General features: G+C 33.0%; 1 protein-coding gene and 1 long non-coding RNA gene across 3 annotated transcripts in view; one reads left to right on the top strand and one right to left on the bottom strand.

The window, feature by feature from the left end:
* Positions 1-9,588, bottom strand: part of LOC125061766 (ATP-binding cassette sub-family C member 4) — a 77,259-nt gene extending 67,671 nt beyond the window's left edge. For both annotated transcript variants that reach the window (XM_047667362.1, XM_047667363.1), the window contains exon 1: positions 9,198-9,588. In XM_047667362.1, coding sequence (XP_047523318.1) covers positions 9,198-9,421 — 224 coding nt within the window. In that variant the 5' untranslated portion in view covers positions 9,422-9,588. The remainder of the gene's footprint in view (positions 1-9,197) is intronic.
* On the top strand, positions 42-1,342 carry LOC125061787. The gene is made up of 2 exons (XR_007119080.1): positions 42-1,043; positions 1,124-1,342. It is a non-coding gene; the product is annotated as an uncharacterized LOC125061787 (long non-coding RNA).
* Positions 9,589-16,647: the final 7,059 nt, after the last annotated feature.

The raw sequence follows: 16,647 nt of genomic DNA, 5'->3' as shown, positions 1-16,647 counted from the left end.
TTAATGGGACCTTTTCCAAGAAGCAAAAGTGGGAACACTATGCTTTTAGTTATAACCTGTTTTTTTAGTAAATTTGTTTTACTATTTCCACTTAGATCTGGTAAAGCAGATAAGATTTGCAGTATTGTTGAAAGCCAATTTTTACTTTTTGGTGTTCCACAAGTAATTATTTCAGATAATGGTAAGCAATTTGAATCAAAATTGTTTAAAGAACTAGTCAATAGTTATGGCTCTCAAATTTGGTATACTCCTAATTATCATCCACAGAGTAACCCTACAGAGCGAGTTAATAGGGTTATTGGCACAATGATATCGAGTTTCATTAATACTAAGAAACATAATGAATGGGATTTGCATTTGCAAAGTTTTGCTCATGCTGTTAGGACTTCAGTTCATGAAACCACAGGCTACACCCCATCTTTCCTCTTCTTTGGCAGAGAAACAGCTATTCCCCCCAAAGTTACAAGTATGTCGCATGACGCAGTTAATATGTTTGACATTCCTTTAAGTTTTAATGCAAAAGAATTTCTTGTAGGTAATAAGAAGCTTTTTAGCATCTATGAGAAGGTTGAACAGAAGATGAAAGACGCACATAAAAAAAGTACATGTTATTATAATTTAAAACGTAGGGAGGCTAAATTTAATGTAGGTGACACCGTTTGGAAAAGAAATAAATTTTTGTCTAACGCAGGAAAAAAATTTATGGCTAAATTGGCACCAAAATTTGATAAGGCTATAATTGTTGAAAGATTGTCTAGTAATGTTTTTAGGTTAAATAGCTGGTATGGCAAACCGTTAGGGGTTTGGCATGCGAAAGACTTGAAGCCATACTGGAATAGTGAGTAGCAGGTAAAGAAATGAAAAATTTTCTTTATATACCTTTTCATTTCTTTTGTATGTTGGGGGAATGTAATAGGATGAGGGTAGAAACAAAAAGGACAGACACGGACGGTGATTGCCGTAGATTGAACGTGTTAAAGATATAAATTGTGTCTTGTGTAATATCAAATTTTGGATTTTGAATTTCGGTTATAACTTGAGGGGTATGTTTCATTTAATTATTATTGTATGGTTTAGTTTTATTTTGGCTGTGAAACAATCTGAAATGTTTTATTTGTTTTAGCTTTGGGAAATGCCCTCAAATTAGATATTCATTTATTGAATAACAAATTGTCTATAATGTTTATGTGATAAACGTTACCACATTACACACATTAGGTTTGGCAGGATAAACCTAAATCCTCCTGGCGCCCACATTTATGTATTTTTAGTTAATTTTAATATTTAGTCTAAGATATTTTAGTTCTTGTATTTTGCTAGTTTATAAATATCCTAATATATGCTAATTTGTTTTATTTATGTTAAAGACCCATAACACTGTTCGTTTTCTCTTTTTTTGGTATTTCCGTGCAAGCAATAAAAATAACGTAACTCGAATTGGTCCTTCGAGTTTTGCAACATATTTTGCGATTCATTTTTATAACCTAATTCTTGAGCAAATTCCACTTGGATGTATTGTTTTAAAGACTGAAAGGTTTTCTCTCGTTTACAAAGAGATTTGTTAGATTAATAACTGTAGGTAAGTCAAATAAATTAAACAAGGTACCTAATTGCTCGTAACTAATTAGCATTTAATTAAGATTTTGTACTTGGACGTTGTATCTTTCACGGCCATAATATATATTATAAATGAATATAAGCCACATAGTATCCACGCTGTTTACATATATATATATATATATCGATTAAATATCTCACAATACACTGAAATTAAAATTTCCTCGAAACAACGAAAGTAAACATATATATTGTATGTTTAATAAAGCAGCAGCGGACTCTCATCTTTATGTCGTAGGTTCGATGCCCGGCTGTTCACCAATGGACTTTCTTATGTTTAACATTATCTCAGTAAAGGAAAAACATCGTGAGGAAACCGGTTTGCCTCAGACCCAAAAAGTTGTGCGTGTCTCAGGCAGAGACTGTTCACCTACTTGCCTATTAGATTGACAAACGATCGTGAAACGGATACAGAAATCTGAGGCCCAGACCTAAAAAAGTTAGTAGTGCCACTGATTTATTTAAATGTTTAATAAAATATGTTTTACATTACAGAAATCTTCTCTTGATATATTTTGAAATATACATTCGTGTTGAATACGAATCGTGATTGACCTCGTGGTACTTCGAATCACAACTGTGTAAATAGTATATTTTTTTAGTACACCACAATATATATATATATTCTACAGTAGACGATATAATCTATTCTAAAATACATCAAATTTACATAAAAATACTACCAAAATAGAGAAAAAAAAGTTTATATTGACTGTCAAAATAACATTGACAGCTCGTATAGTCTGTAGACAACTTTCAAAAAACCCTGATTAATCTACGACAGGTTGGATATCCGATAGTTTTTATCTCGAAGGAAAACATTGTTAAGCCGGCTTTGACAAAAATGGCGCATACGCCCGGAAATCTTACCTTTAACTACGGTTCATGTTTTAATATAATCTGTGAGGCTTTTTTGACAGTCCACAGACTATACGAGCTGTCAAAATAGATAAGCTTAAGTTTCTTGTATTTTATGACATTAAATTGAGGTTAGGATTCTTTTGGATCTCTATACAACTCTTAGTTATCTTATAGCATAGGTTGGAGGAGGGGAAAATCGCTTAGCAATAAGAGGTTATAATTTTGATTCAAATTATATTTGGGCCAAGTCCGAAGCAATTTAAGAATAATAAACAAAGTTGATGCGTTTTTGAGAGAAATGTTTTCCCACAGCGAGTGTTAATTGCGTAGTTAATTCCGTTTGGAAATGCCGCGTTTTCCTCAAGTAGAAAATGTCTAGACAGGTTAATAGTGAGGACATACGGGATACGCAGACCTGTTCCTAATGACTTCTATTTATGTATGGCTGCGGCGCCACCGAGGTGGGTCATTGCCTATCTGGTTATATACTTTAAATAGTAAAAGACGCGATGTACGCTAGCTCCTATATGATAAAGGTTTTAATAATATTTTAACAGCAGTGTTGGCCAAGTGGCTTCTGTTTGCGACTATCATCCCTGAGGATATGCAATATAAAAAAAAAATAAAAAAAAATCAGTAGCACTGCAACATTTTTTAGGACTGGGCCACCGATTTCTGTATCCATTTCATGATTGTCAATCTAATAGGCAAGGAGGTGAACAGCCTCCTGTGCCCTGGCTCTGAATCTGAGGCCCAGACCTAAAAATATTGTAGCGCAACTGATTTATTTAATTTTTATTATCATATTTCGATGTGAGTGGCGGATTAGAAGAGTGGAAAATCTACATTTCTTCTCTTCCGTTCTACGGTCTTGGTTTGAATTGAAAATGAAACTGAATAATCAATAATGCTCTCACGATGTATATATATAATTAAACATATCGTAGTATCTTTTTGTGTATTATTAAACAGTTGATATGTTATATAATACTTTAGGTACAGTTAATGAACATTTGTTCTTAAATAAAGTTAACCGGCAGTTTAACTGATGTTTTTAAACCCGATACGTAATACTTAAAGAATTTGACGACGTTTTATTATGAAAACATTGTCTTGCAACTTAATAACAGTCTTTTGATGACTACGATTTCTGAAGTAGTTTTTGAAGTTATGCAGTATAATTAGTATATATTGGCGCGTTAGAGAAAAATTACGATGCGCGCGTCACAAAAAACCGACACCCTGAAGTTAGCTATAGTCAACATTTTAGTTTTTTCTGTTGTTAGTGTCGTGTATACAAACGTAGAATAACATTTTTGAAAAGATTTTTATCTTGTTGCGCCAAAGAAACTTCTAACGCGTGTACATAAGTACACACACGTTTTTTAAAATTGTGTTATATTTTAAAATATTGTTTGTAGATAACTCCGTGAATTTAGTATCACATATATATATTAGTGTCAAAACAATTTATTATAATCAAAGAGATCGGACCTCATTCTTCGGCTATGAAACACAATGTAGACAGTACCAAAACCAAAGAACGGAAAATAAGTTTTTCTGCGTTGCGCCTTTTATATTATAAATAACTTTACAATGAGAAAAACTAAGCGAGGTGAAACCAGATCCATAAAAATAAATGCACCCTATTTATAGACAGGATACGGGAATCATTCCTCCTTTTTGCTTAATAAAAATAGCTAATGCCTTATTCAACAGCTTAGGTAGTGAAGACTATCGTTATTTTTATCGAGAACTGGCATTCTAAGATGCAACGATATTTGTAAGGGACCGGATTTCATTTCTGTGTAATATGGGCTAAATTACATTCATCAAAAATCAATCCAAATGACTGTAAATACCTAATGAATGGTTGTTTAATTGCCTAGTCAATTAACGATAATTTTACACAATACTTGGACAACTCAAAAAATTCAAAATCATTTATTCATGTAGGTAACAATGTACATTTATGAACGTCAAAAAATATACATGAAATGCTTCCAATTACACATTTACTGCCAGTTCTCAAATCAAGAAGAGGAAGAGAACCAGCAATAAACTCTCCGTCACTCTTTTAATCGCCAAGTTTTTTTACACAACGTTTGTAAGGAGCTGCAACCATTACACCATGTTCCACATGACATCTTAAGTATTGAATAATAATAAAATAAATTAAAAACAAAGATTTGTCTTCTATCATCAGTAGTCACGGTGAAATAGGAGCACGCACTTACATCCTCGTGGGAACACGCAATTTATTTATTATTTAAATTATATAATGTATATATGTATATAAAAATGAAACCCGTTTTCCGTTGTCACGACATAACATGAAAACGGCTTGACCGATTTGTCTGATTCTTTTTTTATAATATTCCTTGAAGTACGAGGATGGTTCTTACGTAGAGAAAAATTAAAAAAAATTGAGTGAAAAAGTCTAAAAACAACACTTTTCTATATTCCCATACGAAATATTCGTAATAATATTTAAAGGCAATTTGAACTTTAATACCATATCATAAAGTTCAAGTGTTAGTGGAGGGGTTCCGGGAAGGTAATTTTTTATTTTTTGACATAATGTATTTGTTGTATTATCAACTTTCTTTTTTTTATCTTACTAGCTAGACCGGTGTCCCGAATAGCAGAATAAGTATTAAAAAAAAAAAAAGAATCGACTGTTAGGCGGTACGATGTTCGCCAGGCCAGCTAGTAGTAAATAAATAAATTAATAATAGCAATGCCTAGGTGTTAGTCTCTCTAAGACTTAACTTCTAGTGTACGTACGAGCACTACAAAAAATTACATAGTAGGCAACCTTGACTAGTGCCTTCATAAGAATTTTTCTACGAAGCAAATATGCTAATGAGATATTAATAAGACACGTACAAATACATTATTGTAAACATTATAAACCCGTACTCAGAGTTGTTCATTAAGAACGATTACTTAAACGGATATTAAAAGATTATTACGCCTTTATGTAGCCGAGTCAAAGCCTTCAGATTTCTGTTCCGTGTTCATTTCTAATGGGCAAGTTTTCTTTCGCCGTACGACCGAGTGTTAGAAGCATAGAAAGTCCATAGGTGCACAGCCGGGTATCGAACCTTAAACCCCAGAGATGAGAGCGCGCTAAAGCCTACTAAACTGCTCGGTTTTCAGTCAGTTTTTACTATGGATTTACGCAAATATATCTCTGAAAAGCACCAGCTAAGATCACCGGTACTATCCAGGCGCCAACTTAAATCTTTAATTATTATTAATAATAATTATTATGCACTTAAACCCGACGGTCTCTACTCCAAAAGGAACAAAATTAAAATTTGTTTTTTTATTTTAAACTAGCTGGCCTGGCAAACATCGTACCGCCTAACAGTCGATTCTTTTTTTTTTTTAATACTTATTCTGCTATTCGGGATACCGGTCTAGCTAGGAAGATAAAAAAAAGAAAGTTGATAATACAACGAATATATTATGTCAAAAAATAAAAATTTACCTTCCCGGAACCCCTCCACTAACACTTGAACTTTATGATATGGTATTAAAGTTCAAATTGCCTTTAAATATTATTACGAATATTTTGTATGGGAATATAGAAAAGTGTTGTATTTAGACTTTTTTACTCAATTTTTTTAATTTTTCTCTCCGTAAGAACCATCCTCGTACTTCAAGGAATATTATAAAAAAAGAATCAGACAAATCGGTCAAGCCGTTTTCATGTTATGTCGTGACAACGGAAAACGGGTTTCATTTTTATATATATATATATGTGTACATAGGACGGATCCGCTATTACGATATAGTTATTGATAATTCATAACAATCAAATCAAATACAGTATTTACAAGTTTCTTAACCTACATAATAAAAAAAATTTAAAAATTAATCAAATTATCAGAAAAACAAATTTAAAAAGTTAGGTGCTACTTCTCTATTGATTTTTTATGATTATTGTTGTTGATATTTAAATAAACTTTATTTAACTAGATACTGCGTTGTAATAATTCAATGTATTAAATACCTTTTTTCTATTGTTAGTGTCGTTTTTTCTACACACGTAGGCGAAAGATAAAAAAATTAAAAAGATTTTTATCTTGTTACGCCAAAGAAGTATAACTTCTAACGCGTGTACGTACACAATTGTTTTTTTATCTGTATCCACGCAACAGACAGTCCCATGTCCCTCTCGTAGAGGAATTAGTCACCCACGTTGTCCTGACATGATGTGGCTTTCCACCGAATAGAAAGGAGCAGTGATGTCGAGCTTCTAGAAGGAGCTAAAGTGGCTTAATTAGCCAGGATGCATGGGCCAAATTGGCGTCTAAGTGTGGAGTGAGTTCACACTACATGTATATGTCACCGTAAAATTGTAAAAACCGTTAGATTGTAATCTATCTCGCGAGATTATAAACTGTCGAAAGATTGTCAACTCAACATACTGCTTGCAATTTAACGTATTATTATTCGGTAGTTATATGAAATTGTTGGAAAGTAAAATTAATCTGTAATTGACCAAAGAAGTTTGAATGATAACTAAGTTAGTGTAGTACAATCTACCGAATAATAATACGTTAAATTGTCAGCAGTACGCTGAGGTTCACAATCCTTCGACAGTTTATAATCTCGCGAGATAGATTACAATCTAACGGTGTTTACAATTTTACGTTAACATATATACTAGCTGACCCGGCAAACGTTTGTTTTGCCATGTATATCATTTATAATAAAAAAAATAGGGGTTGATCGTAGAGGGGTGAAAATTAGGGGTTGTATATATTTTTTAATGATGTATCATAAAAAAATAAAAATTAAAAAATAACTCGACTACCCGAATACCCTTAACATTAATGGGGATGAAAAATAGATGTCCGATTCTCAGACATACCCAATATGCACACAAAATTTCATGAGAAACGGTCAAGCTGTTTCGGAGGAGTTTAACTACAAACACCGCGACACGGGAATTTTATATATTAGATAGATATACATTATAAATATATACATAAAAGGGGAATGTTTTCTTTAACATATTAGCATATTTTGTTAGCAATTGTTAAGTTTCAAGGTGTTTACATATTCGAGGACTGTAATAAATTCACAGAAGCTAATTAACACTGACAAATAATATCAAGAAATTTTGCTTTTAAATTACGGCGATTAACTTCAATTGAATTAAAAACATCGCTTTATATAAAATTCTCGTGTTACAATGTTCGTTTCTAACTCATCCGAAACGGCTCAACCGATTCTTATGAAATTATTTATGCATATTCAGTAAGTCTGAGAATCGGCTTCTATCTTTCAAACCCCTATGTGATAAGGGGTGTTCACCCAAAAAAATGTTTTTTTTTATTTATAGGATATTTTTATTTAGAAAAAAATTTAAAATTTTTACTCCTTTACGAGTAACCCCTTTTTATTATAGTAGTTAGATATTTTAATTGAACTAAACAATGTTTCCTAGAAATAATATACATACATGGCAAAACAACGTTTGCCGGGTCAGCTAGTATATTATTATATAATATGTGCGTGTATTTTTAAACTTGGCTAATTTTGATGAATGTTTAAATCGACTAGATATTTTTTTTGTGTTTAAGGATGTATGATGTCCGCTAGTATCTACTATATTTAAAAAATATTATAAAAGTCGTATAAGCACGTAAAATACACACAGACAGACGAAAAACATTTGTGTAGACAAAATTATTTCCCATTTACGAATTGAAAATCAGACGGCAAGCGCCATTTTATCGAAAGTGAAGCACCCACTCTGAATAAAATGTTATAAATTATAAAGTAAAAGTATCACTTGTGCACATAAGTGTTTCATTCATCAAATCTTATATAAACGCAATGCCTGATCCGTAATGAGCGGTTTCTTCCAGGCACAGGCTATACAAAAATATAAAATAAATAGCTATACGAATAATGTATAAAAAAACTAAAGTAATAATTATAATTAATCATTCTAAATTTAATTTAATTTTTTTCGAAATTTAATCATTATCATTTAATAGTAAATCCTGTACTAATCAAATAAATTATGAAAAATAACGTATGTATTACTTTTCCTAAACAAGGCTAAAATTCGTCAAAAACCATGTCACAATATATTGTAACATTTTTTAGTTCAATAAAACAATTGAACAAACATTAATTATTGTTTTTTTTTGTTTTTGTAATGTGTTATATAACTAAATATATATCATAGTAACATGTTTTCACAATTTTTTATAGGATAGGGGCCTAAGGGACGCCTTTAAAGGGGGAATAAATAATTAAATACTAATAATCAATTGGAGGTCGGATATTCCCTGGAATGAATCCACGGTTCGATTCCAAAGTTCGCAGAAATGCCTAAATAGTAAGTCTAATACACTTTTGAGACACATTGAGGGTCTTAATTGTGTGTTACTTTGTGTCGAGTGTGTAGAATATTTTGATACAAAAAAGAAAATTTATAAGCGAACTATTTTAATATATTTGTACCGAAAGATTTTTAAATTCTTGTTACGTTTTCAATTAGAAAAGCCAACCAAAGCGGGTATATATCGAAATTCAATGATTTAATAGTAAAAATGTGTAGGTATCAAATAAATTATGAAAAATAACGTATTACTATTCCTTAGCAAGGCTTTTCGTCGAAAAACATGTCACAATATATTTTATCAATATTTACACTGTGTAAGGTCACTTAACATCCAAATGGTACTTACTTCTCGAGCCGATCACCTAATTTGTCCGAATGGTGATTTTCCTTTGGCCTAGTGAGGTCCGCATCATACAGGTCCCGCTTATACCCTCTCCAGAACGTGGGCATCATCCACACGAACCATGTCTTCGATATAACATTAGCCCTAATATAATTGTTGCTTTTCTTTTCTCGATTCTTCGGCGGCACCTTCGTCGGATCGTTCGGGCTTTTGTTTCCACTAACCATTGTCTTTCACGTTTAAAAACAATTGCAAACAATAAAACAATATAGAGAATTTACAGAAGGAACATATTTTAATTTTTAAATTGATAACCGCGGCGCTAGGGCCGGATCGCGGACCGCAAACGCAACGTACGACACGACCGAACCGAGCCTTCCACTGTGCGCGCGCGCCGATGTCGTGAGTTTATATGAAGACGGCGCCACCGCTAATAGCGCTGTCATTACTAAAGCTTTCCTGACCTCGTCTTTTACATTTTACATACAAAATCTCTTTAATAAAATTCCTTTTTAACAAAATTATCAAAAAATCAGTGGCGCTACAACCTCTTTAGGTCTTGGCCTCAGATTTCATGATCATTTTTAAATCTGATAAGCAAGTGATCAGCCTCCAGTGCCTGACACACGCCGTCGACTTTGTCGGTTTCCTTCCTTTCCTTCATGTTTTCCTTCACCGTTCGAGCAAATGTTCACACGCACATAGAAAGAAAGTCCATTGGTACACAGCTGGGGATCGAACCTACGACCTCAGGTATCTAGTCTATGGAGAATATCATGTTACTAGAGAGTCTATCAAGTAAACTTTTAAATTAATAAATAATATAAATGTATGTAAATCTAATATATAAAATTGTCGTGTCACAATGTTCGTACCCATACTCCGAAACGGCTCGACCGATTCTTATGACATTTTTTATGCATATTCAGTAAGTTTGAGAATCTAAAAAAAAACTATCTATCTTTCAAACCTCAAAAAAATTATTTTATATTTTTAGTCAAATTTTAAATTTTAATTTTTTTTATGACACAACATACAAATTAATTAATTTTCACCCCTCTACGATCAACCCCTATTTTGTATTATAGCAGATAGTTATTTTTCTTAAACTAAAACAATGTTTCTTAGAAATAATATACACTGCAAAGTTTGTCGGGTCAGCTAGTATATATATTTATTTATTTACATTTTCACGTATTTTTTCCGAAGTCTACTCCAGAGACCACGGATCTACACCTTCTACTCTCTTCCCTATCTCTCTCTCGGTTACTTTCACCATGCGCGTGGGTTATGGGTACCTCTGACTTGTTCTTTATCAAGTACCTAGGATTTGGTCCAGGTACAACAAGCACCACCCACCTTCCAACTGACTTCATCATCCAAAACGTAAAATGTACAACGTATTAAATTAATAATATCTTGAAAACTATAGGTTACGGCCGGAGATAACATAAAATTTTAAACCTACCGTCTTTAGTATGTTTGACTTCAATTAAAAGATACTATCTATAAGAAATATTTTTTATATAAAACGCTGGCCCATAGACACATTGCCACAGGGCTTGCAAGTGTGTTGCCGGCCTTTTAACATGTAATATACTAATGCAAGTATTGATTCTAAAAAATATTCAATGTTAATTTTATTGAAACTTAAACGCCTGTCGAAGTACAAAAGTATTTAATTGGCAAAAACCTATTTTATTCTTTATCTTCAAGAACTGTCAACTAAGAATTATATAATATATTTTATACATATATAAATTATATTAAAGGTATACACCAAACTTTTTAAATTTGTTTTAATTTTTTATATGTAATTTTTTTATTATTATTACCTACATAGGTTAAGAATATTGTTAATACTGTATATTTGTGTGTTGAAAATAAAAGTTTGAGTTAAACTAGATACAACAATAACAATTCATAATATTATCTAAAAAAAAATTTTTAGGCATAAAATGCGAAATCAATACATTACACTTTACAGTAAGTAAGGGTATTCATTCAATTATATAATTATTGCGTCACCAAAAACAATTGCAAAGAAGAAATACATTAAATTACGTAATTGATTTAATATTCGTATTTCTTAATCGAGACATTTTTATTTTAATTAAACAGATATAAAGTATTTATAATTTTCTTAATCTACATAGTGATAATAACAATAAATAGAAAATAATTTTATCATTTAATCATGCTGCATACATATAATTTGTATTTACAATTTTCTTAACCTAAATAGTAATAATAACGACAATTATAATTAATTAATAGAAAATTAAAACAAACTTAAAAGGTTTGGTCTCTGTGGCAATTAACGCTGGCAGCATTTCCTCGCTGTATTGGGATACTTATTCGTTGAGGAAAGCACCAGATCTGGTGTCACCGGTACTATCTACCAGGCGCCAACTTAAATCTTTAATAAGCGCCTGTGCACTTGAAACCCACGACCAAAGAATCCAAAGGGAACTAATCGCAAGTTGGAGTGAAGTGAAGTGACGTTTTTACTCTTTTATTATCGTAATGTTTTCCTTTAAACGTTGTGTCCATTATTGTGTGTTCTCTATAAGTGTCTGTATGTTTCGTTAGTGTGCCTTTAAAAAAAATCGTATACATTATTTAATGACGGTTTTATAGGAATTAAATAAATCTTGAACGTATAATTCGTTATAAAATAATAATAAAATACGGCTGGTAATAATAAAATATGCTTTCAGATACGTGTCAGCGCACTCACATAGGCTATTTATTCATAATAAAAAACTGTAAATAAATACAATAATATTATTATGTTATTTTTACCTCTCGTGTATCTCAATCCCAAAAGCAAAAAAATCTTAAGATAACTATCAACTCTAGACTCTCGACGAAAATAATACGATGTCTTGCTACTACATGACCTCATCTCAAATAAAATGGATCGCAACTTACTTCTAGAAAAATTGCCCTTTTTTGTTCCTACCAGACTCGTAATCGTGCTTTGTTTCATGATCCCCACATCAATACTTACTATGCAAAATCTCAGTTTTGTATCGACGAATATTTTTATTCAGTCAAGGGTGTAAAAATATGCTTTTAAACGAGTATTATGCATATCTTTAACGCAAAATCACCAATATCATGAGCATACCCACATACACACCTTCATTCACATACCCTCACTTTTACACAATCACACAACACAGCAAAATTAGGTATTACTTAGTTAAATGTATTGAATAATTTTTATTGTTTTTTACCTTATGTAATGAACCTTGAACAATTGAACCTTTTTGTTTATATTATGCATTCCATCTTGGCTATATGTTTAGTATATATAATTGGTATTTTATCTACTAAATAAAAATAAGTCGGGTTTTTCTTCCTGACGCTATAACTCCAGAACGCACGAACCGATTTCCACGATTTTGCATTCGTTGGAAAGGTCTCGGGCTCCGTGAGGTTTATAGCAAAGAAAATTCAGGAAAAATTTCAACAGAAAAGCGGGATCACCAAACGAAATGTTACATAAAACGAAGCCATCTGGTGGCGAAACGGAGTTCGCCGAGTTTGCTAGTTTATTATATAATAGATTAAATATTAGCTATACGAGCACGAAATAAATAAATTGATAAATAAAACTACTAAAATAAGTGTTGTTTGATGATTTGCTATTTTAAAAGAGTTTTTTACGCCGGCTATTTCTCTCGGCCTATACCCTCTGTCTTTGCCGATGAGTAGGGTTGCCTACAAATTCAAATTTAATGACGTGGAATAAGTTATACATGTATCTTATGTACCATAATAAACATATTTTATTTTTTATTTTTTTACTCCAATGAAAAGGATGTCCAACACGACCAGAGTATCATGACAGGATGTGGTACGGCAGCAATAGAGATTGGAATTTACTAGAAGTTACAGGTGTTAAATCTTAAATCCAGCATCCATTGAACTGGATTTTGGATTGACTATGCAGGAGCAGTGTTGGCCTAGTAGCTTCAGCGTGAGACTCTCATCAGTGAGGTCATTGGTTCGATTTCTGGCTGTGCACAATGGAGTTTCTATACGCGCATTTAACTTCGAACGGTGTCGGTATAACATCGTGAGGTAACTTGGTTTAGACCCAAAAAGTCGACATGTGTTTTTGTTCACATTTCACAGGAGGCTGATCACCTGCCTATTAGATTGACAAATGATCATGAAACAGACACAGAAATCTGGGACCTAGACCCTAGTTTGTTTATGACTACGGGGGTAGATTTAAGCAGTGAGAACTTTAATAAAGAGTAGCTTTACATTTGTCTTTGTTGTCTGTGGTGACTGATTAGTCATGCTTTGCTTTGCGATATTAATTCATCCCACATGTAGGCTGCGTAAAAATGACTGACATTTGTTCTTTCAGGTGAATATTTCACCTGAATTATCTATACTATAATATTATAAAGAGGAAAGGTTTGATTTTTTGTTTGTTTGAAATGAATAGGCTCCGAAACTACTGGACCGATTTCAAAAATTCTTTTACCGTTGGCAAGCTACACTATTCCCGAGTGACATAGGCTATGTTTAATTTTCAAAAAAATAAGGGATGCTTACTAAAACTTGTATAATCTAACCCAAGGTGTGAAAAAATAAACAAATAACTTCCTTCAATCGCGTGCGCTGCGAAAACTATTAATGATAGAATAAAATGATGTATTGCAATTTTTCAGGATACATCACTATCTATAAAAAATATCCCGACAGCATGTCTATATCTTTTATAGTTACGTCACAATAAGCGTCCTTTTATTATTATTTTTTTATTAAAAGACCACCGCTGAAAAAGGCTCTTTATTCGTACCTAGGTTTTGATCCTTATTAAAATAATTCCCAACGTTTCACGTAAGCTACAATTTAATGGCATAACCACCAAAAAAGCGTGGTGGACTGGTGTTCTCCTGCCGTTTCTCTTGAATAGTTTACTACTATGTAATATAACAAAAATCGTAGCCACACCAACGCTTGGCCGAGTCTACTAGTTAAATATAAACAACCAATGAAATGTATAAAAAAGTTTTCCATCTGCAAAAACCAACCTAGTAGTTTTGGCACCTGACATTCGAATTATTCGCGATTATAAAGGATTAAACAGTATTTATCCGGAGCTGGATATATTTCTTTTATAGAACAGGGGGCTGAACAGGGGACAGGAGGCTCATCTGATGTTCAGTGATACCCATGGACACTGCCAGAAGCCTGCTATCTTCCTTCACTGCCACTTCTTGAAAGATCTTAAACGGAGAATCTCAAATTTCTGTATTTTTTTTTGACAATTCACACCAATTGACCTAGTCCCATGTTAAGCTGGTGAAGCTTGTGTTATGGGTACTAGGCAATGGATATACATACATATTATAGATAGTTAGACATACAAATACATATTTAAACACCCAAGACCTAAGCACAACACCAAATGCTCATCACATCGATGTTTGTCTCAGCCGGGGATCGAACCCGGGACCCATGGATTCGCAGTCAGGGGTACTAACCACTAGACCAATGAGCCGTCAAATTTGCTTCGTCATTTTCTTAATAGGTAAGATGATCAGCCTTCTATGACGTTGTTTTTGGGTGTAAGACATGCCGGTTTCCTCACGATGTTTACCTTGATCGTATGAGCAATGAAAGTCCGTTGATGAGCCGGGGTTCGAAACTACGACCTCAGGGTTGAGAGTCGCACGGCAACGATGAATAGGTATGTGATTATTTTTAATTTATTTAGTTATTTCTAATTGTCTTAATACAATTCTAATATATGATTTTTCTATATTATATATTAAAAAAGTTCTCATAACTGACTGGACATGAAGAATGTCATGTGGAAGCGAGAGAGGTATGTCAGGACCGTAGCAAGTGGAGATCCGTGGTCTCTGTCTACCACTTCGACACTAAATAAATAAATATTATATTTTTAAAATAAGTAAATTTTAAATAAATTTATATTTCTTGACAATCTTGTAAGTTACATTTTATCTTATTTCTACTTAGGGAACGTTCAAATGTTACGTCACGCAATTTTTGGAGATTACCTCCCCCCCCCCCATGTAACGCGCCGTAACGTTTTTGTGTACCCAAGTAGTAAGACTCTTTATACCTGGAAAGTCGAAAATAATATTAAGAATAACGCGTAAATCAAGCCCGCCCCGCATCGTAATGTTTGACAAAAGCCCCCCCCCAAATGCGTTACGTAATACTTGAACGCTCCTTTAGTTACTAATGAAATTCAGTTAAATTAAATATAATCATATTATTTCCTATTAGACACCGGTTTCTTGATCGTCTTGCTTTGCAGCATCCCCAAGTGTTCTCCACAAAGATCCATCTCTTGCTTTCCTTATCCATGTCGCTCCTATCACCTTTTTTATATCATCTTTCCATTAAGATGTTGTCTACCTTTACTTCTCGTTTTATGTCTAGGACACCATTCCAAAACTTCTGTGGTCCATTTTTCCGAATTACTTCTTATCAAATGCCCAGCCCATTTCCATTTTAATTGTTTGATTCGGTATTTTATGATTATAATTTTAGTTTGTTTTCTTATCTTAATCGAACTTTGTATTTTAGTTTGTATGTTAAGTATACTTCTTTCCATTCCGTGTTACAAGTTTCTGGTGATTGAATATTTTTGTTTGTGCAACTCCATATCTGCCCTGCGATTCTGTAACTCACTTATCGAACTCACACAGCGGTTTTCGCATCGGCGGTCGCTCTCAAATCAGTCGTGAAGCAGTCATTTTATGATTTGGCATTCTGATAAACAATAAACTACAAGCTCCCACATTTTCAGAATGCCAAACGCCACAACCAGACTTAGTACTCGCAAGTAGGCAACCTTTACTTCCTGACAGGCGGTGACTTTTTTGGATGCAAGGTGTTTCCTCATGATGTTTTTGGTGCACAGTGATTCGAACCTACGTCCTCAGTCGCAAGCTAAAGCCACTAGGCCAACGCTGCTCTTTCTAGAGCCACTCCATTTTTCTTATGTAATATTTAATTTCAACTAATTTAGTATTTAATTAATTACAGGTAACTTAACAAACGATCACTTAATTAAATCAAAAATGTGATATAATTGTTTCAATGGAAATATGTATGCGATTTTCTAGAAGTCTTTTGTCTGACGTCAAGTTTAAATTATCTAGATAAAGCATTCCATATTAATATATTTTTTAATTAATTAATAATACTTTTATTTATTACTAATACAGGTTAGGTAGGTTTATTTATTTATTTATACATTCTAAAACAATGTGTATGCCGAAAAATACATGAAAATATGACATCACAAATTTCACACATACACATCAATTACATTAGAACATAAGCAATCTATCAAGAGTCTACTCCTCCCTCAAAGGCCGGCAACGCACCCACTAAAAATGGGTGTCTATGGGCTGCGTAGACTGCCCTTTTTGGTCGTCCCGCAAGC

The sequence above is a fragment of the Pieris napi genome, chromosome 24 (assembly GCF_905475465.1).
Source record: "Pieris napi chromosome 24, ilPieNapi1.2, whole genome shotgun sequence".
Lineage (NCBI taxonomy): Eukaryota > Metazoa > Arthropoda > Insecta > Lepidoptera > Pieridae > Pieris > Pieris napi.
The sequence above is the reverse complement of the archived record's forward strand: the minus strand, read 5'-3'. Positions and strand labels throughout refer to the sequence as shown.